Consider the following 20,770-nt stretch of genomic DNA (forward strand, 5'->3'; position numbering starts at 1 on the left):
TGGTTCCTACATGAGTGCTCAATGTACAATTAGGAAAGTAAACTGTGAGACAATGCATTAGGGAGTGGTAGGAAAAGACAGAGGGTTAAAAGGCATGAGCAGCAGATATGAAGCAGACTACAACTAAGCATTTTTCCTGACAACTCACATCCTGTTGGTCACGTTAAGTCAGGCCACTTCCCTCTACCAGTAAACGTCCTTTTGTGATCATAGGTCCTCTAATACATCTATAACCATAGGTGTAGGGGCACAGATTGGTGCATAAAAATTCACCAGAAGCAAGAAATTCAGTGTTTGATACTATTTGTTTTGTATTGGAAGACTCTCAATCTCCAGTTTCATGTGTTTTGCCCCCACCAATGTTGAAGCTAAGCCCACACCCTCATCTATAAGTAATATATACTTTAAAAAACAATCCTGACCAGTATGTTGAAGTACTTTTGTGCCTGTTCCCGTGACATTTCTCCTGACCTCACTTGCACCACAACAGCATCTTTTTGTAAACCACCCCTTCTGGGAGGGTTTTGTGTTGGTGCGAGCATGCAGGTCAGCACTTTTCTTGTCCACTGAATGGTGCTTCTTGTCACAGTGGAAGTCTGCTGTAAATTAAAACCTTTATCAAGCTGATCCACTGAATAAGAAAATCCCATTAGCCTGAGCGAAAAAGACTGAGACAATACACATGAAACAGTGTGTTTCTATTTAACAGTATCAAGTGAAGGGGAAAAGCTAAGTGAGGTGATGTCACCTCTGACTTCATTCACTTCACTCACTTGACTGCTTCATTGACCACCTCACCCTGTTTATCCATTCACAAAAGATCACTGGTTGCACGGTGCAGTATCAGCCTAAAACTGCATTTGAATCCACTTAATCTACATTTTATGTAAATTGAAAAACTGTTGAAACTGCAGGAAACAAGTCACGGTGTCTAGCCATGCTGAAAGTTTCGGTTTTATCTGCAGATATCCGGCTCCGTCTGCATGGCTAGATAAGACTGGAAGTATGAAAACACTAGTTTTGACATGACAGATCTTACCGAAGACAACAAGGATGAAGAGTAACGTCGCCACTCCTGCTGTGATGTAGAACATGATGCTGATGTGGTGAGCCAGCTCGTCCAAGTCGTCCACATTAGGCACCAGGATGGGAGGCACGAGGAACCCAATGGCAATACCCAACTAGAACACAGTCAACACATACAACATAAATTAAAGAAAAAACAGTTCAGGGGCAAAGACACATTTTTGTTTTCTCAGTTAAATAAAACCAGAATGGCTTTAAATCAGGAAAGTTTTGCTTTTAACACCATTATTGCCCCTTATTTTCTAATTTTCTTACATATTGACTGAATGGTACCACAACATGTGTATATAAAAGCTATTATTGTTTGCACTTAAAGGTCCAGTGTGTAGGATTTAGGGGCATCTCTTGGCAGAAATGGTACATAATATCCTCCTGAGACCCCGCGTCCTCATATGAGGACATAACATTCTGGGTTTGCTGCACCTTATACTTCATTCTACTTAACTTAGACCTGTTGTCCTCATACATGGACATATTTTTGTGTCATCTAATGGTAGCAATTGCCTAATACTTCTCTGCCATCTCTGCCAAGTCAGTCTACAGCCAATCCCGACACAAAAGTGGACAAGGGCCAAAACCTGATCACATTTTATGGCTGAAACTTGTTTATTTATGATTAATGATGTTTGTAGTTTGATGTGGCAACAAATTTGCCCAACTTTAGCAACAGCAGCATGCTTTTATAATCGTCTCCTCTGAGGACATTGGGACCAATTTGGTGTGACAGACTGTTCCTACAGACAAAAGGACGTTCCTAGCTTGGAGTGTGGATCAAGGAAAATTCATGCAGCATACATTTTCAGATTTGTTGCAACATTTGTAATTTAGTTTTTGCACATCAATGTTCAGGTGATAAGTTTTATACTTTATTAGACACTTGAGACTATTAAGATAAACCCATTGTCCCCATATGAGGACATCATTTCTTTTCCCCACAAATACTTCCTGTTTAAAGACAATTTTTATATTTGTCAGGTCCTACTGATCCCAAATAGCCAATATACCAAACAGAAGCTGAGGTCTCAGGAGGACAGTCATAACTCTGTTTTCATTAGATTATAATCACCTGAAACTAAGAAATGTTGTGTTCTTGTTATCTAAGAATGAGCCGTTTATATTTAGATACTGCGCGGGTCCTCTTTCACAGAGTCCAACACATCGTTTCTACAGCAGCCCAGAACAAACAAATCAAACGTTGGCTCTAGATAGGGCCATTTTTATTTTTGCAATTTCGCTTTAGCCACCATAGATTTCCTACACACTATGCATGCTGGAGAAGTTTCAGTTGGCTGCAATCTGTAACCTCACCACTAGATGCCACTAAATCCTTCACACCAGACCTTTAAAATGTAAATTTCTTTTTTTTCTCTTCTGTATTACTTTCGCTAAAAACTACTGACAGCAAAAAATAAAGTTTATATTCAAATGATCTAACATTATATAATGATTTAAATGGAAATGTAATAACTTTAGGATCCAACTGATCTTCAAATATAGATAGGAGCTGAATTATCTACAATACATCTTAGTTGTTCAACCTTAATTGTTAAAATAAATGATTTCATATTTATTTCAACCATCACCAGTGGTTCCCAACTGGTTCAGCCACGGGGTCCAGAATTCTCATGGTCATTAGTTCAAGGTCCCACAGAGTTTGTTATATTGACCATCATACCTGCTTTTGGCCATGTCATTGAACTAGTTAGCTAAGTAGCTGTTATTTACTCACTCTACAGCAGGAAACGGCGCTTCAAAATAAAAGCCCTGTGCTGAAAATTCACTGCAAAGTTAATTCGTTTGAAAATCACTTGTGGTCCATTCAGAATGGACCCACAACCCACTTTTGGACCACGACCCACCAGTTGGGAACCACTGTTTTAAACTGGTTTTCAAACAAGCTTGTGTCAATCATCTGAAACACACCACATGCAACTTTTAGCCCCAAAGAAAACCATCTTGGAATAGTTATTCTTAGGGATGCACAAAAATATCTCCACGTCATCAGTATCAGCAGATAAAGACTGTGATGAACATTCCTGCTGATATGACAGGTCGATGAGATGACGCATAAATTATGTGACTTTTATTAATCCAATAGGTCAACTTTGCCCTGGTTGTGGTTTGTGGATAGTCTGAGGGAGAGCACCATCCAAGACTGATAAACTGGGATAACTCTTACTTTATTTACTTTCATATGGCATTTTTTTTTTACATGGGACCTAAGTTGAAGTAGTTTCCTTTTCATTGTCCTGTCAATGTGTACATCTTCAGAAGCACTGTATTTTAAGTCTGCATCTGCCAGTGGGCCATCACGATAAGGGTAGGCATAACAATATTTTAGTAGCACTATAAGGGAGACTTGATGTTCTCTGGAATATCAGTAAAAATCCAAAATCATGCATTCCTACTTATTCTCTTATTAGTACCAAATCAGGTTGCTATATGAACATGTTAAGCTGAGCAGACAAAGTAGGACGAGGAGGTTTCAGCAAACAGTTGACACTATTTTCTCTGGACTCTCGCACCAGGACACTAGAAGTCCTGTGTAACTCTGGCATCCAGTGCAGCTGCATAATCTCCAGACAGCTGCCTCACTGTGTGGACTCTGCTGCAGTAGTAGAAATTAAATGGGGATTAATTAGATATTCAGACAAACCTGGTTTCCCAGAACTCCTATGGAACAAGCAGTGGAAACCTCTTTGTCTCCAAACCACACTGAGGCAAGGTAAGAGGGAATACCCAGGACGAACACTGTGGCTACTGAGCACACAAACTGGCCAAAAAAGGTGACTGGGAACAGATCGGGACCGGCGCTACCAATTTTTATCCAAGCACCAATGCAGTTAAAGGCCGACCCAACGAGGACAACGTCTCGGATTCCCCTGTTGTCCAGGAGCCACAGGACGGGCAGGATGAGTGGGATGTAAGTGAGCAGGTAGATCATGGCCAACCAGTCGATGGCCAGAGAGTCAATGTTGTAGAAGCGCATGAATATGTTGCTTATGATGCCGTACTGAAGCCACATGAAGGCATTGCTGGCTGAGACGGCGCTGAAGAGAAACAGCATGAGCCAGCGGCGGTGGTAAAGTTTGGTCTCAGCCTTTGGGACCAGCTCTGCCCGGTCACCGTGCAAAGCCTCGACGTCCAACCGTGACCCAATGGAGATGGCTCTGCCCAAAGGTCCTGGAGTCCACTGCAGCGAAGCGAGGCCCGGAGCGGGATTCTTTGCAGCCTTGGACCACGGCCATTCTTCACCGCCGAGTTCAGGATTTGCATGGTTGTCTTTCAAAGCATTGTTTTGTGGCATTGTAACTGTCCTAAAGTGGGGGCCCCTGGAGCGTGAGAGGTGAGAGGTCTTAAGATTTGGAGCTTGTGTCCTCACAGCTCGCTGTCCTGTGTGCAAACTGCCTGGAGCAGGACGATGGTTTTCTTAGAGAAGCCAGAGAGAGAGCACAGCTGGAGTTTTACTCGTGTCCTCAGTCCATTCACAACTCATGCATGTGATGGCATTTAGCCTCTATACCACCTATTTATCAGTTCAGTCCTGTCATGTGACGTTAACATAGGAAATCTTTACATTCTACTCAAACCACTCCTACAAACTCAGACCTTGTGTTACCTCTTTAGTTAACTGTCTCAGTAACAGTGACCCCAGAAAACAGAAACAGATTCATTTCTCTGTTGAACTTTAGTTAAGTCTCTTGTGCAGGCTGACTCATTTGGAGGATTTTGCAGCTGCTACCACAGGTTAATGTTTCCAGGTTTTTGTTATTGATCACCTACCGATCCCCGGCCTGTACTGTTGAGGATAATTCCTGAATATCCTTTTCCTTCAGCAACACAGAGTAAATGTTGGCATTATACATTTCCGCAAACCACAGGTATGTTACTGTATATTCTATGTATATGTTAAATATGTGGTGGATATAATGCAACTTTATGTTTCTTTATGTTTCAATTTTATGTTGTGACAATGCTGTGGTTAACATGTGGTTAGATTTAGCCACAAAACCACTTGTTTAAGGACAGGGAAAGAACATGTTTTGGCTTAACCCATTCGAACCTACTTATGTTGTATACACAAAACACATTGTAATGCTGGAGTTCTTCTCTAAATGCACTCAAAAATCATTAGCTTTTTTTTTTTTCAAATTAAAATACTTCATTAAGTGTTATTTTTTCTGTCCATTCCAATGTAGAGAATCTGAATATGAGAAACTACCAATGGTAAAAATGACAATTACCGTCCTTTTTTTCAACAATAAACATGAGTTAATTCATTTTTACTAAAAGGCTACATCATATCAGTAATTAAAGTGATGTTTTAAAACACATAGTACATATATTTTGTATTGTATTTCTCATTTGGACTTAGAATATCCTCAATTTCCTAAGTATCTCCAGATAACACTAGGTTCAACACCTCCTGAGACAAATATTATGTGTACTTAATCAATAGGAAGCATCATAAGCTGATAGCATCAATTGAAAAATCAATTCAACAACGTTTCCTATTTATCTATTGCTGGCACTACTACTGTCGTCAAAAACCCTGAGTAAAACCTATAAATATTTCACAATATCTTGACATGTATAAGTAATATAACACAACTTGCAGACAGCCAGCAGCACTCCCAGACTTCCCGGGAAAACACCCACAAAGTCCGAGAGTCCCAGTGCTGCCGGCTGTCCAAATCTATAATTCCTTCAGTCTACAAGGGCCCTCGAGCGGACTTTATGCAGACTTCCAGAGAGTCTGTTTGGGGTGCAGACTTCACTGATTTAATTGCCCACAAATCATTGCAATACGGACAAAATGTAGTAGTTATTATTTTCAGTAGCCACCTAAAACAACAAAACTCATGTATATATAAAACAGTTACTGTAGCCTATAAGAACTATACTTAAATCATGTAGGCCAGAAATATATTCAACATCATGATACAAGAAATATGTAGAAATATAGGCTTTTAGAGGGGAATCAAAATGCACTGTATTATTGCAGCCTACCCTATAGGTTGCGCAGTGTAATGTCAAAAATATGGTCTAGAAAAGTGGCCGAAAAACAAATAAAGATCCTCTGATGGAACCAATAGGTCAAGCCAATTTATTTAGTCATAGCTTGGTCCTTATTTACAACCATCTTTGTATCTGAATGTCTGCAGCAGTCTATATGTTAACCATGAATTAATTTTGTTCACTCACAAAACAACCCTTTACATGAGTTTCATATCTTGTTATTTACAGGGACAGATGAGAATACGGAATACAGTTACAATGATTGTAATCGTCGCTTGAACGTTTCCATGGCAGCGAGTAAAACAGTCTTGAGGGCTGTCTTAGCAGCTTAGACGGTGAACTTGCCACAGTACATACGATCCGCAAGTCCAAAGGGTGGACATTTGGATTCAGCCAAACGTGTCTTGCGCTTTCTCTTTGCCTTGCGGTCAGACATGCTTCTTGAAGAAGGGGAGAGGCTGTGGAGCAGTCCGCTTAAGATGACGTAGTGCACTGTGATTGGCTTACAGAACATCAAATCAAATACGTGTGTCTGCTGCCATCTCCTCTATACTGTAGGTGTCACGACATCCATCTTCCCCTCCACCTACTGATGACAAAGTCCTCTCATATACTTGTAAACAGAACTACGTCATTTTAGAAATGTTACGAAATGTACAAAGGTAACATACCTGTGGTTTTCAGAAACATACAATGCCAATATTTTATTCTGGGGACTGGGCTACTTTGCTGTTTCGATCTCACCACAGATTTTGTTTTATGTTCTTTATAAAATCATAACTTAAAAGTGCAGACTGTAATGTGGTTCTTTTAGATATGACTTAATTAGACCTCTGTTCCCTCTTGTAGACCATTGAAGGATGTGGCATGATGCAATGTGCTGGTATTAAGCGAGGCTGCAATAAAATAACCTATGACACACCTGACCTAAGGCCAAATTTGTACAGACGCAGGACATCTACTCCAGTCAGCTATCAAGTCTATCTGTCTCTCTGTGTTTGTCATGCACAAATGACTGGATAAGGCTTCTGATGTTGGATTAACTCTGACACCTCTATACTGACTCTGTAGCGGCGTCATCAGGAAAAGGTTCAAGGCAGTTTGAGCGTGTTGTTAAACCTGTCTGAAGAACAAAGCATCGAATACACAAAGACAGCAAGTTGAAAGCCATAAGGTTTGTTAAGATGCTTATTAGAAGTCTGTCAGAAAAACAGAAGATGTTTCTTCTTACTTATTCAAACTGCATCCAAAAACTCAGTTCGCGCTCTGGGTTACACACAGCAAAAAAATTTCCAGCACTGAGCGATGACTTTTCAGTGACATTTTACTTGGAGTCGATGTACTGTAAGTTGACTCAAGTGTTGTTTGTTCAGAGTCTTAAAGTGTTAAATGTGCGAGCTTACATTAACAGCAGCGGCACGACGCTGATCTTTACTCTCCTGTCAGCTTATTTGGCTGCTCGGGTGGATTTTAAAAAGGCCCCTCTAGCTCTAATTTAGACAAACACAAAACAACAGATGTGAAGGATTATGCGTGTGTTGTTAATGTGAAGTCACAGTCAGAGATCCAGAGGACAATTTACATGGGTAATGTACCGCACAGCATGGAACATGTAATAAATGGTCTACCACATCTAAATCAGTGTCACTCTGTACACATATACTGTGACTGTAATGTCGTCTTATCACATCTAAGCTTTGACTAAACTGGGACTACCGCACCAAGTACAGCTTTCAGCTTCTTTTTGGACAGACTTCAAAATTCTGCTCTCAGTTTTTTTTTTCTAACACACAGTGCTTGGCAACCCAATCGCCGCAGAAATGTTGGCATTGTATGTTTCTTCAAATCACAGATACATCACATTTGTACATTAATATGTAGCGGATATGTTGAAACCTTCAACAAGGCTTTAAATGAATGTGTGTTTAGATTTAGGCACAAAAAGCTCTTGGTTATGGTTAGGAAAACATCATGGACAGGACAATGCACCGTGCCATGCCACAAAAGCTGCCCAAGGAACGTGACAAAGAGCTCAAGGCATCATCCTGGCCTCCAAATACCCCAGGTCCTATCTGATTGAACATTTGTGGGACGTGCTGTTACCCCAGAGGTACCCCCAATCCATGGTGGGGCCTCCTTGGACCTGACTTGGCTCGGACCTGTCAAGGCATGGACACAGGACCTCTGAAGGGTGTCCTATAGTGTCTGGCACCAGGGCGTTGGCTTCAGATCTTTTGGGTCCTGTGGGTTGTGAGGTTAGGTACCAGCACGTCCCACAGATGTTTGATCAGACTGGGATCTGGGGAATTCGGAGGCCAGGTCAATGCCCAGGTCTTGGTCATGTTCCTCGGACCATTCCTGAGCAGTTTTGTGGTGTGGCATGGTGCACTGTCCTGCTGGGGCCACTGCTACTGAGGAGTGCCACTGTCATGAGGGGGGGTACCTAGTCTGCACTGGTGTTTAGGTAGGTGGAGCACATCAGGTGGCAACCACATACATGTCAGAGCTCAAGATTTCCCAAAAGAACATTGTAACAAGATGATTAATGTTGTTCACGTCTTTTTGTTTTGGTTGATCGGTGTACGTCACTTTAGAAACTCTCATCACCTGCACGTAAGGGGGACAATAATAAATAGTTCCAAATTTAACGTAAAGAGCAAAATAATATATGTAAACAATATATGAATGTAGTTAAATTATGTAGATGCAAAATAATGAACAGAGAAGACAAGACAATCTACTGGATACATCTTCACGAAAATAAATCTCATCTTACAATATGAAACATACAAATGTAACGCATGTGTGGTCTTCAGGAGTGTAAAGTGCCAACATTTGCCTCAGGTGACTGGGCCGTCCTTGAAGAAGTATAAAACGTGCTTGTTTTTTGTGTCCTTTCGAAGTCCAGGCACTTTTCCAAATCTCGTCTGTGTTCGCTGGGCCGGGACCAACATCTGTGGAGCAGCTTTGTCAGGGGACCTGAGGACATCCCAATCTGCTCACAGCTCCGAGACATATCAGCAAAGTGAAATTATAAATGGTTTCTTTTGCTGCCCTTTAACTTTGTGATTTTGGTGATTTACACAAATTTAAGTCCTTTATTAGTTTGTTTCGTTCAGGGTGTTGATTGGTGGAGACATTAACTGTAAACTGATACAGAAAATGTACAAACTGGTGGCTAAACATTCACCAGAATTCAAGAAATTAAGTGTTTGATGCTGAAAATTGTCTGGAGTTTGACCCACAAACCCCAGGTTCACATGCTTGCTTTCAGACAACTTTCTATAGTTACTAGTAGGGGTGGGGGGGAATCGATACAGCAACGTCCTGTCATATTTTTTGTGTGGCAATATCGTATCGTCATGCAGTGCCAAGTATTTTTGCTGGTGGAAAAAAATGGCTAAGGTGAGATAAATAGACAAAACTTTTTCTCATTAGATAAAACAAACGTTGACAAAGGTTCAATATATTTTGTTACAATACTCAGCATATTTGATATCGCAATGATATTGTATCATGACTTAGGTATCGTGAAAATACTGTATCATGGATCCTTTGGTGATTCCCACCCCTAGATACTAGCAGAGATGGAAAATAATGTTTTCTGTCCACCTGCCACTGTAGCTGGTGGATCCAAAATCTACCAGCCACTCAATAGATTTCAATTGTTTTTTTTGGCTGGTGAATGAAGCAAATCTAGCACCCATTTGCATATTTTACAAGCATTTGGCTGGTGGCTGGTGCTAATTTCCAACCCTGGTATTGGTTTCTGTCAATATGAGCCTTTCATTCATGTGTTTGATTCTTATGAATAATAAATAGCTTTGTTTTAAAGGCCTCTGTGTCTAGACATGTGTTTAATATGTATATGACATTAGAGAAACTGTCTTGTGATACAAGTTGTCTGATTTTGCAGTGACCTACAATACATTCATGGGATGTTACACACATTAGGGCATAATGGGGGTTTCCATCTGTGTCTCTTCTTGCATGCTGGTTTGTTGCAGCCATTCATTCTCAGCAGGAGATGTTGTCGCTTGACGCACAGATGCACTGTGATCCCTGACCCTGAACGTGCGTAATTACGCAAACGTGCCACACATATGTGGGGATGTGGGAATGTCGGCACGGTCGGAGGTTAGTGGAGCTATTAGGCTACATTAAGTTTAAATCAGTGATCGAGTAGGTGAAAAGCTAACTTGGTGCACCCACTGATTGGAGCACAGTGTGTGTTTTCTTGCATCCTACCTGATTCCCGAAGACTCCGATGGAGCAGGCGGTGGACACCTCCTCTGAGCCGAACCACACTGACGCGATCCTCGACGGCATCCCGAGGATGAACACCTGCGCGAAGGAGCAGGAAAACTGTCCCAGAAAGGTGACGGGGAATAGGTTGGGTTTGACGCTGGCCACTTTGATCCACGTGCCCGCACAGTTGAGCGCGGTGGCCACCAACGCGATGACCCGGAGCCCCTTTTTGTCCAGCAGCCAGGTCACCGGGAAGATAAAGGGAATGTATGTCAGCATGTAGATCATGGACATCCAGTCTATGGTGAAGGCGTCCACGCCGTAGAACTTCATGAAGATGTTGTTGATGATGCCGTACTGTATCCATTGGAAGGAGTTACACAGTGAATAGGAGCTGAAGAGGAGGACGATCATCCAGCGCCGCTTGTACAGGCGGATGGGTCGCAGCGCTTCATGACCGTCCAGCTGACTCGGATCGTCGGCGCGCAGCACCGCGTCACCCGCCTCCAGCTTAACATGGTTCTCAAAGTCCTCTTTAGTCTCCTCGTCTTGTTTAGTCTCTCCTAACGCGTGTTTCTCGCTCATATTAACCCACTCTACTAAATATACTCATGGAGTATAAAGTTCACACTCAACTCGGCTGCTGTGGGTTAAACCACATGCAAACTGAAGTGGCTGAGGGTCGCCCTATTTAATGGGTGAACACTAAACACCCAGCGCTGTGATCGTCACACAGGCCTACAGCTTCATGTTTTTACAGATTAAAAGCAGAAGTTCAATATAAATAAATGCTTCAAATCTCCAGAAGAGTCAACACGAAACTAGTGAGAGCTTCACAACTTCCAGATTACGCGGCATTTCCTCCCTAGCCGCTGCAGTGGTCGAGCTCACGCCTGAAATATGTAGGCTACAATCACAACGAATTAGTTACAGATAATTTCATGAATGACTAAGAGCCGTTACGGACGGTTTCCGAGTGTACACACGTGTAGGAGCGTCTGCTGTGACCCTACACCCGGACCTAAAACCGCATTGGGTTCTTGGAACAAGTCGGTCAACTCAGGCACAAGGGCGGAGTTTCAATAAAGTGCTCTTTGTGGTGTCTGAGCAGCCTGTAACACCGAGATATCTCACTTTTACTACACTTTGTAACGTCCTTAAACGCCACAGTCCCTACTCTGATACAGTCTGTAGTGGAATTTGTAAAACATGTCATTTATAACCACTTATCACTTCCAGATTGAACAAAAAATGCTGATATCAGGTATTTATTTCGTCTATTTGGCTTATAAAAATGAAAAGATCACAAAAAAAGTGAATGTCATGAAAGCCTCAGTTGTGTTCAAGGACAAAACATTAATTCATACCCCCTCATGGCAGGCTATGAATGATTATTTTTGTGCTTTGCCAACATATGCTGCCTCATGTCCTGGTGAACAGTGCCATCTAGGGACTCCCTCCTCCTCCCATAAATAAAAGGTGGTTTGTCATGTGTCCCTTGTCTTATTAGGACCAGAGCAGATTTCACACACACACACACACACACACACACACACACACACACACACACACACACACACACACACACACACACACAGAAAAACACAACGTGAAAGCATGAATAATGACAACCCAGTGGAGGTCAGAGATGATCACCTAAAAGGCATCACATTTAATAAATATCTTTAGCTGGGTCTCCTCACAGCGTCATCACCAGTACACAAGTCAAGACCCTTTGAATGCCCATTCTTCACTGCCAGCTGTTTCTTTTTTTTTCTTTTTTTTTTTTGGTACATTGAAGCCTTATTTTTTTTAAGGATCTCGACTTTATACATTCTTTTTGTCCACAATCAAATCTGTCAAAAAATCTCCTGAGCATTATCGATCTACATTTACACACTGAAACACATTAATAAACACTCAAAACATGACAGGATGACAAAAGGTGCTCTCCATGACAATAGAAATTTACAAAAATACTGTATCGTCTGAGTCACCTGAACATACAGTAGTTTCTTTTCTCCCGATGTAAACATAGACTGGTTGATATTCTACTCATGGAGCCATTTAAAGGAGCAGTGTGTAAGATTTAAGGGGGGGTTTAGTGGCATCCAGCGGTGAAGATTCTCTTCTCCTGGTTAGAATTTTCACAGTGGTCACCATTAGGGAGGTTTTTACTGGGAGCCAAATTATCCACAGAGGTTTCCTCCTCTTCAAAATAAACAGACAAGGTGATTTTTAACCTATAAAAACACTGAATAAAGCAGTTTCACAAAAATCTGTGTTTCTCTGATGCTGTTTGGCATGTTTGAGACAGGCCGCTAGCCCAGCACTTGCTAATGCGTGCTCAGCTTTTTTCTCTGATAATCTAAGATATAGACGTTCAGGAGGTTTTTACCAGGAGCCGAATTCTCTGCAGAGGTCTCCTCCTCTTCAAAACAAATCGATCAGGCGATTAAAACCAGTAAAAACACTGAATAAAGCAATTTCATATTACAAATGAGTGATTTTGTGGTCGCTAGCCCAGCAACTGCTAATGTGTGCTCCACTTTTTTCTCTGATAACTTAAGATACAGACTTTCACGGAGTATTTACCAGGAGCCGAATGATGCGCAGAGGTCTCCTTTTCTTCAAAACAAAAGGACCAGGTGATTTAAACTAATAAAAACACTGCATAAAGTCATTTCATGTCACAAATCAGTGTTTCTTGGATGCTGTTCAGCTCGTCAGAGACAGGTCGCTAGCAACTGCTAATGTGTGTGTCACATTTTTTCTCCGATAACTTAAGATCCAGACATTCAGGAGGTTTTCACCAGGAGCCAAATTATCCACAGAGGTCTCCTCCTCACCAAAACTAATGGACCTGGTGATTTTAGCTGGAACAAAACAATAAATCAAGCAGTTTCATGTTAAAAATAACTGTTTTTCCGGTGCTGCTCATAATGGAGGGGCTGCTAAATATGGTGGCCAACACGAAAATGCGAATGGCCCATTCTAGCGCCAGGGTTTGGTTTGTTTGTTCTGGGCTAGTGTAGAAACGTCTCCGTGGACGAGGACACACTCCCTATGTAGATATAAACAGCTCATTCTAAGGTAACGGAAACACATTGATTCTTATTTTCAGGTGATGAAACACTAAAGAAAACATATTTATTACTATTCCACTTCTGCCATGACATCCCCCCTAAATCCTGCACACTGGACCTTTAAGTTCACACACAGATCACTGATATTAATCAGGTAAAAGCAAAGAGATGAACACAAGCACAAATAAATACTTTTCAACACTGCTTGTTACAGTTTGGGGTCCATACTGTCATTGTTTGGCAGACATGTTGGCCTGTTATACTCCTCAGTTTTGAACAACACTTATTGACACATCTCCAGTCAGTCTTTCTCTCCATTGAGGTCAGTCATCTGTTCGCAGCACGCCCTCAGGCCGCCTCAGTAGTCAGTCAGGTCAGTGCTGGTAGTGTGGTACAGTGATGTGCTGATGGTGGTAGCTGCTGTGATGAGGAGGGTAGAGGAGGTCGGGGGTTTGCAGAGCCAGACCGGTGCACTGAGGTTCGTGACTGTTCAGCACGGAGGTGAGATACTTGGCCTCCTCTGTCAACTGCTTCACCTCCTTCCTCAGGGCAGCGTTCTCCTTCTCCAGGTTCTCACTCTCCTGGAAACACAAAGCGACAGGATGTTAGAGCAGAAAGATCATGTTTTAGCCTAAAATGCCCAGTTTTGGTGGCACAATGACAACTGAAAATTCTGCCGATGTCTTTCTAAAACACCCCCTTTCTGTGGCATAATCACGGCTGTAAATGATGGTTATGTCTTGCAAAAAAAACACCCCTTTTGGTGGCACAGTTGCCCCTGAAAATGCCACCAATGTCTTGATAAAACTCCCCATTTTTTGAGCACAGTCAAGGTTGGAAACAACCTAAATGTCTTGCTAAAGAAAAAACTTTTTGGTGGCACAATCACCGCTGGAAATGCTGTTGATGTCTCGCTAAAACAACCCTATTTTTTTAAGCACAGTCACAGCTGGAAACACCAGCAATGTCCTGCTAAACACCCCCTTTTGTGGCATATTCACAGCTGGAAACGATGATGATGTCTCGCTACAAACACCACTTTTGGTGGCACAATCATAACTGAAAATGCTGCTGATGTCCTGCTAAAGTTCTCCCTTTTTTGAGCACAATCACGGCTTGAAACAACGTCAATGTCTTACTAAAAAACACCACTTTCGGTGGCATAATCATGGCTGGAAAAGCAGCTTATGTCTTGCTAAAACCTTTACGTCTTTGTGGCATAATCACAGCTAGAAATGCCTCAATGTCTCGCTAAAACACAGTTTTTTGTCGATCTCGAACAGTGGTCTGCTCCTTGGCAGCCATTTCGCCTTTAGGTCACGACATCGACCATCCCCTAGACCTACTGAAGCCAAAGTCAGCTCATAAACATGTAATCAGAACTACATCTCTTTAGAAACGTTGATATGATAGCCTACGTATGAAAGGCACAAATGTAACGTACTTGTGGTTTGCAGAAAGGTACAATGCCAACATTTTCTTCTGGCAACTGGGCTAAGATTTTACCGCTGACCATTTTCCAAAGCATTAAAGATCTACTTGAATGTATATGCTGAATGGATGACAATGACTGTCTGTCTGTTGGTTTGTTCACCTCTTTGGTCCAAACTGATATATCAGTACAGTATGTTCTCCAGAATTTTAAAACGACAGACTTTGATGATACCCTGACTTTTATTTGGCACCATTATGTGGCTGACATTTGTAGTTTTGAGTGAAATTAATCCACATTCCATGAAATCTGGTAACAGACTTTTCCACTTCAGCAAACCCACGGACTTTCCCATCAGTTTCAATTGTACTTTGTGTACATTAGCAAACATGAGCTAACGCACTAAAGTAAGAACTTAGTGAACACTATGCCTGATAAGCATCAGCATGTACACGAGGCAAGACCCCTTGGATGCCACTGTTAGCATGTTAGCATGCTGGCTGTACTGTAAAGCCTCACAGAGCTGCTAGAGTGGCTGTAGACTGTCAGTCTTGTTTCTAATTTCATGGCAGACAGTAGTTTCCATTCAGTTCAGTAGGTGTCAGCATCAACATGTATGAATCTTTCTTGAGATAGGTCATTATATATAGTGTATATATCTGATGAATATTGTCATTTAACGCAATATAATTCACAAAAACGTAATGTAGACATTTATTATTATGATGGATTGTCTATCTCAAGCAAGGCTTGGCATGTCGATTTCTATATATTGTACAGGAGCTGTGTGACAGGTCATGCTACAAAAAATGTATATTCAAAAAAAGAATAAATAAAAGTACTCTGCAGAAATTTTTGGCAGGGATGTAGGCTAAAATACACTTTTAAAATTTTCTTAAAACTTGAATAAAACAGTGGTATGCTCCTTTTTTTTTTGTCCAGAGTAACCTTATAACCAGCTGGTAACGCAGGTGAAATATTGGATTGTTGTTTTGCATTTTCACTGTCTTAGAGAGACATGTAACTGTCAATTCAAACTTTATAAAACTAAAATTAATGAAGACGAAAGGTTGCTCTGGAGTCAGCAAAAACACATTAAATCTACAGCGAGACTTATCTGCTTTACTGTAAGGTAAACAATGTTGTGAAAGTGCATTGTCCTTCAACATTAACCCATGAACACTGATTCAAACACAGAATTTACACTACAAACTGACTGAGGCACCACAATCGTACATTTTGGATGACATATGCATTTACCAAAACAAGGTCTATAGAGTATCTTTCCTACTGATCATCACCTTCAGAGATCATACAAGTAGAGCAAACTCTATGTGAGCAATTGAAAGTCTTTTTGGTGTGGGAACAGCAGGGGAGAAAATCTTCCACTCGGTTAATGAAAAGGTCATCGCAACCTGGCCGAGAGAGTATAGCACTGAGCTGTGCGTCCTTACTGTCACAGAACCTTTGGGCAAACCCCTGTACTTGCGTCACTTAGCCAAATACAGCCCACTGCTATCAGCGCTTTACAAGAAGTGACTGCCTTTTTCTCCCCTCCTGCCCACGACATACAATTTACACAGAAGAAAAAAATACTACTGAAGAAACAGGAAATAAGGCACGGTGTCACAGAGAGGGAAAATTCGCCTTCCTGTTTATCTACTGAGACGATGACAGAGAAACCACAGTGTGCTCTGTGGTCCCCTGGTGTTCTCTGTGACTCTGACAGGCATTAAAGACATTGATAACACACACCAAGTTTCACAGGAATGTATTCAAATCTCTGGATCTACTACTGCCTACAGTTTGGCTTTTCTGAAGGTCACTATCTCCTCAGTTTATTTGATAAAGTTCACAGAAACAGCTGCTCTGAGCAGGAGTACAGTGCAGCATAGATCATCTCAGCTCGCACGAGGAAGTCACACAGATAGTAGATATGTGGTCAGTGTGTCGAAATGTGTGCTGATGTAAGATGTGACAGCATGTAGAGTTATTTCAGGGTATAAAGGATCCGTACGATAATAGCATCATTACTGGAGAAGCCACTGTGTTCGTAGATTTAAAGATCATTGAAGATTTGTAAAGAAATCCAGATGACGAAATGTCGAAGGTCTTTGATAAGCCTTCGTCAATGAATGAGCGACACATCTCACGTCAAACAACTTAAACCTGAGACAACGCTGACTAGAACTATCACACGAAATGAGCTGCATAAAAGAATAACGGGGGCAACAAAACAAAGCAGTACACCCTTCTGTTATCATATTCAGCGCTGCACTCTCTGGTGCTGGAATCTGCTGCAAAAAGGGAGTGATTGCCCACACGTGCTAATTTATTCCTTAAGCTTCTGCAAACACACAGAGCAGCGTCCAAGTGTACAGCCCAACAGAAGCCATGACACATCGCCACATGGTCAGGTGGCGTTTCGTAAATATAGTACAAACTAGTTCCCAGAGGCTGCTTATCAATCGGTCCATTTTATCATAATTTACGGCAAAAACATTGAGATGACATAACTGTTCTTTAATCTAGAATGCAGAGGTGTGGACTCAGGTCACATGAATTGAGCTCAAGTCAGATTTGAGTCACAAATTTGGTGACTTTAGACTTGACAAAATCAAAAAAGACTTGCAACTTGACTTGGAGCTTAACACCAATAGCTCATGACTTCACTCGGACTTTAGCCTTTTGACCTTTAAATACTTAGTGTGCAATGAATCACTTCATTTCCTGAATGAACTAACGTTACCGCTTTTCATTCCCAGGAAGTCGACACTTGATTTCCCACACTTTGTTTGAACCAGTCCGACAGCATCCAATGAAGTTACAGGAGAGAACCATGAAGGACTAAATTTACGTTTCTAAGCGCCAGTTTGAATAAATGATACTGAATAAACGAATAGAAGTATGCGACAGGTATGGGTTGAAAGTTACAGAAGGAGAGGCAACAACTACCAACTTCGGTTGACGTTTGAAGTTGCACAAAGAACAATAAGTCAAGACTAATGGTAAATGGACCTGCACTTCTTCCGACTACTCAAAGCACTTGTTACACTACGAGTCACATTCACACGAACGTTCACACCCTGGTGGCCCAGGCTACCATACAAGGTGCCACCTGCTACTCAGGTTTTAACACATTCAAACACCAATAGAACAGCCATCGGGAGCAATTTGGGGTTCAGTATGTTGCTCAAGGATACTCTGACGGGGGGACTCAAGAAACTGAGGATCGTCCGATTAGTGGACGATCCACTCTACCTTCTGAGCCACAGCCGCCTGATATTAACATTGTGAGCCAATGCTTAGCAAACTGTTTTTAACAAACAAAGCAAATCTTGAAAAGCATTCGTATTTTTTGTAAATAAAGAAAGAATTTCCCAGTTTGGGATCGATAAAGTACTATCTATCTATCTATCTATCTATCTATCTATCTATCTATCTATCTATCTATCTAAATTCAATATTACTGGTAATACATCTGGTGAGGAGCAAATTATGACTTGTTTAAGACTCAAAACTCCAAGTTCAGGACTTGGGTCTTGACTTAGAATTTGAATGCAAAGACTTGAAACTTCCATGTGACCTTCAAAACAATGACTTGGTCCCCCCTCTGCTAAACAGTGCTAACGTCACTCCATCACTCCATGCAGGATGCCCTAACCAATGCTACATCTGCTGAACATCCTTTAGTGTGTACCTCGAGCATTGCAGTACAATAAAGCTATAACTAAATGACAGTTTTTGGGGTTAGAACAATCTTCCATCTTTTTAATTTGTGTCTCTTTGGCTCCTAAGAAGTATAAGTCAGTGTTAAACGTTGCTTCTGGTGTGTGTGTATGGTTCCCTCACCAAGTGGAGGCTGTCAGCTTTCTGAGTTTGCCTCATCCTGCTCTTCTGAGCAGCGATCCGGTTCTTCTCTCGCCGGATCACCTTCTTCGCATCATCTGAGGAGCTCTGACAAAACACAAACAGTTAGTGTGAGTGCAGTGACACAAACACCAAACAGGTGGGCACAGAGATGTTCCTGACCCTGGTAAAGCGATGCTCAGACTGTTGTAGATTACGTCAACGGTGGGTTTATGTGCGAAATGGAATCATGGTCTGTTTCAACGGCAGTTTGACAGAAGATGGGTTTAACTTTACACCTAACATTGAAGGGCAGGGTCTGGGAGTGGCTGAGTCATCAGTTAGGTATAACGCACACCCTGTTTCATGTCCTGAACACTCGATTTTCTTGGTATCGTAATAAGTAATCCATTTGAAAATGCTGAGTCAGTTGTACATCAAAGAGATAACAAATTCATTATCTAACGTCTTCTGAACTGTCCGTTAACGCACTGCTGAAAGACCGCAAAGCAACTGCTGCTGCTGCTGGAGATTGCTTTATCCACATGCAGTGAGGCTCCCAGATTGTCACATGTATAAAAACATGTAACATGTAACATTTAATGTATAAAAACATTATAAAAACAGCATTTATTTCCACATGAGAGCAAGAAAATGAGCAACAGTGTGCAAAGGGACTGGCACATGTGCAGCAAGCCTCACATGCAGGGAAACGTACAGCACACACTGTGTTTAACACGCTGTCTGTTCCTGACAGCTCTGAGGGACTCGCTAAAAAACAAAGGATTCCCACAACTTCGACGAGTGATAGATTTTTTTGCAATTCACAAAAGCCTACACTTGAAGCGAGTCATGCCTGCAGCCCATGTGTGCATGTGAAACACTTCTGGAGAAGCTGTGAAAAGAGCCAACAGAGACAGAACTAGTGTCTCGTTGATAGGCTGTACTGCTGCCCACTGAATATGCATCAAACACTGCATCCAATCACAGATTTAGGAAGAATATGTACCGTTATTTTCACAGGATTTGTGAATCTATAGATCGTCAGTGTAACAAGGATGTAAACAAGCACATTGTCAAGAATGGAAGAGCACACTTACCGGCCTGCTGCCAGGTGATGGGGACTTGTAACTTGTGTCATTGCTGTCAGAGCCCTGAGCCATAGCCAACCGTGGCGACTGAAACCGTGTGTCTTTGTCCACTTCTGCTTTGTGTTTTTGAGTGTGTGTGTGTGGTGTGTGTGTGAGAGAGATAGAGAGAAAGAACGTCAGAGAGAGAGTCTATGTACCAGAACGAGTGCTGAGAGGAACTTGGCTTAATGAGTCTCTTTCTTCCCTCTTTTCTTTTCCTTTCTGTCACTCCTCCTTCTCTTTCACTCTCTCGCTCATGCTCTCTTCCTTTATCTCTCGCGCTCTCTCTCTCTCTCTCTCTCTCTCTCTCTCTGAGACACACACACACACACACACACACACACACACACACACTGTGAGACTCGGTGTCTGCCTAATTAGCTGTATCTGATGTGGCTTCTGGTAAGAATCTGGGTAAGTTGCATTAGACTGGAAGTCACATGTCTGATGGAAAGTTAAAGCACATAAGGTAATCTTGTAAACTCCAGAAAAATAACATAGTGGAGGGGTTTAAATTACAATTTCAGTAAATATGAGTGGATGTTAACGGTTTCAGAACAAGATTCAAGTCCTTTACCAACAACACTACTTGTTAAAAAATAATAATATTGTTTAGGAGTTAATATTTGGTGGCAGAAAAACCAAAATGGAAGAAAAACTTACCACTAAAAGACATGATATTAACCTTGCTGCAACCTTTTCTTTACTTGTGATTATGTGTGTGTTTGTGTGTGTGTATATGTGTGTGTGTGTGTGTGTGTGGCGGGTATGGTAAGTGTGTTAAGCAGCCATCATGGGCATTCCCGCTTCCTCTTTTTTTAGCCGCCGCACACGATACGTTTCGACCAAATCCTCAAGAGACAGCGCATCCTAAAACTCCACATGGATGACTGCTTTGTGCACATTTACACACACTTCAT

The 20,770-nt window shown here is 41.7% G+C and overlaps 2 protein-coding genes across 4 annotated transcripts in view; both read right to left on the reverse strand.

Annotated features, from left to right (window-relative positions):
- flvcr2b (FLVCR heme transporter 2b) overlaps nt 1-11,370 on the reverse strand; it is a 38,268-nt gene extending 26,898 nt beyond the window's left edge. Inside the window, exons 1-2 of one of the 3 annotated variants that reach the window (XM_050057895.1) lie at nt 10,354-11,370; nt 1,040-1,181 (exon numbers count right to left, since the gene is read on the reverse strand). In XM_050057895.1, the coding sequence (XP_049913852.1) occupies nt 1,040-1,181; nt 10,354-10,938 (727 nt within the window). In that variant the 5' untranslated portion in view covers nt 10,939-11,370. Of the gene's footprint in view, nt 1-1,039; nt 1,182-3,742; nt 4,564-10,353 lie in introns of those variants that run through there. The other 2 variants (XM_050057894.1, XM_050057893.1) reach the window with 2 other exon arrangements.
- Nucleotides 11,371-11,931: 561 nt separating this feature from the next.
- batf (basic leucine zipper transcription factor, ATF-like) lies at nt 11,932-20,094 on the reverse strand. The gene is made up of 3 exons (XM_050057896.1): nt 19,821-20,094; nt 18,724-18,828; nt 11,932-14,020 (listed from the first exon to the last, which is right to left on the reverse strand). Exons 1-3 carry the CDS (start codon nt 19,881-19,883, stop codon nt 13,814-13,816), a joined length of 375 nt encoding a protein of 124 aa, XP_049913853.1. The 5' UTR covers nt 19,884-20,094; the 3' UTR covers nt 11,932-13,813.
- Nucleotides 20,095-20,770: the final 676 nt, after the last annotated feature.

The sequence above is a fragment of the Epinephelus moara genome, chromosome 12, assembly GCF_006386435.1.
Source record: "Epinephelus moara isolate mb chromosome 12, YSFRI_EMoa_1.0, whole genome shotgun sequence".
Taxonomy (NCBI): Eukaryota; Metazoa; Chordata; class Actinopteri; order Perciformes; family Serranidae; genus Epinephelus; species Epinephelus moara.

What these genes read in the sequence shown, in the direction of transcription:
- batf (XM_050057896.1), bottom strand. Translation starts at nt 19,883, where the DNA reads ATGGCTCAGGGCTCTGACAGCAATGACACAAGTTACAAGTCCCCATCA. An exon ending in CATCACCTGGCAGCAGGCCG is followed by an intron (nt 18,829 to 19,820) that starts GTAAGTGTGCTC and finishes GTGTTTTGTCAG; the next exon opens with AGCTCCTCAGATGATGCGAA. An exon ending in AAGCTGACAGCCTCCACTTG is followed by an intron (nt 14,021 to 18,723) that starts GTGAGGGAACCA and finishes TTGTGTTTCCAG; the next exon opens with GAGAGTGAGAACCTGGAGAA.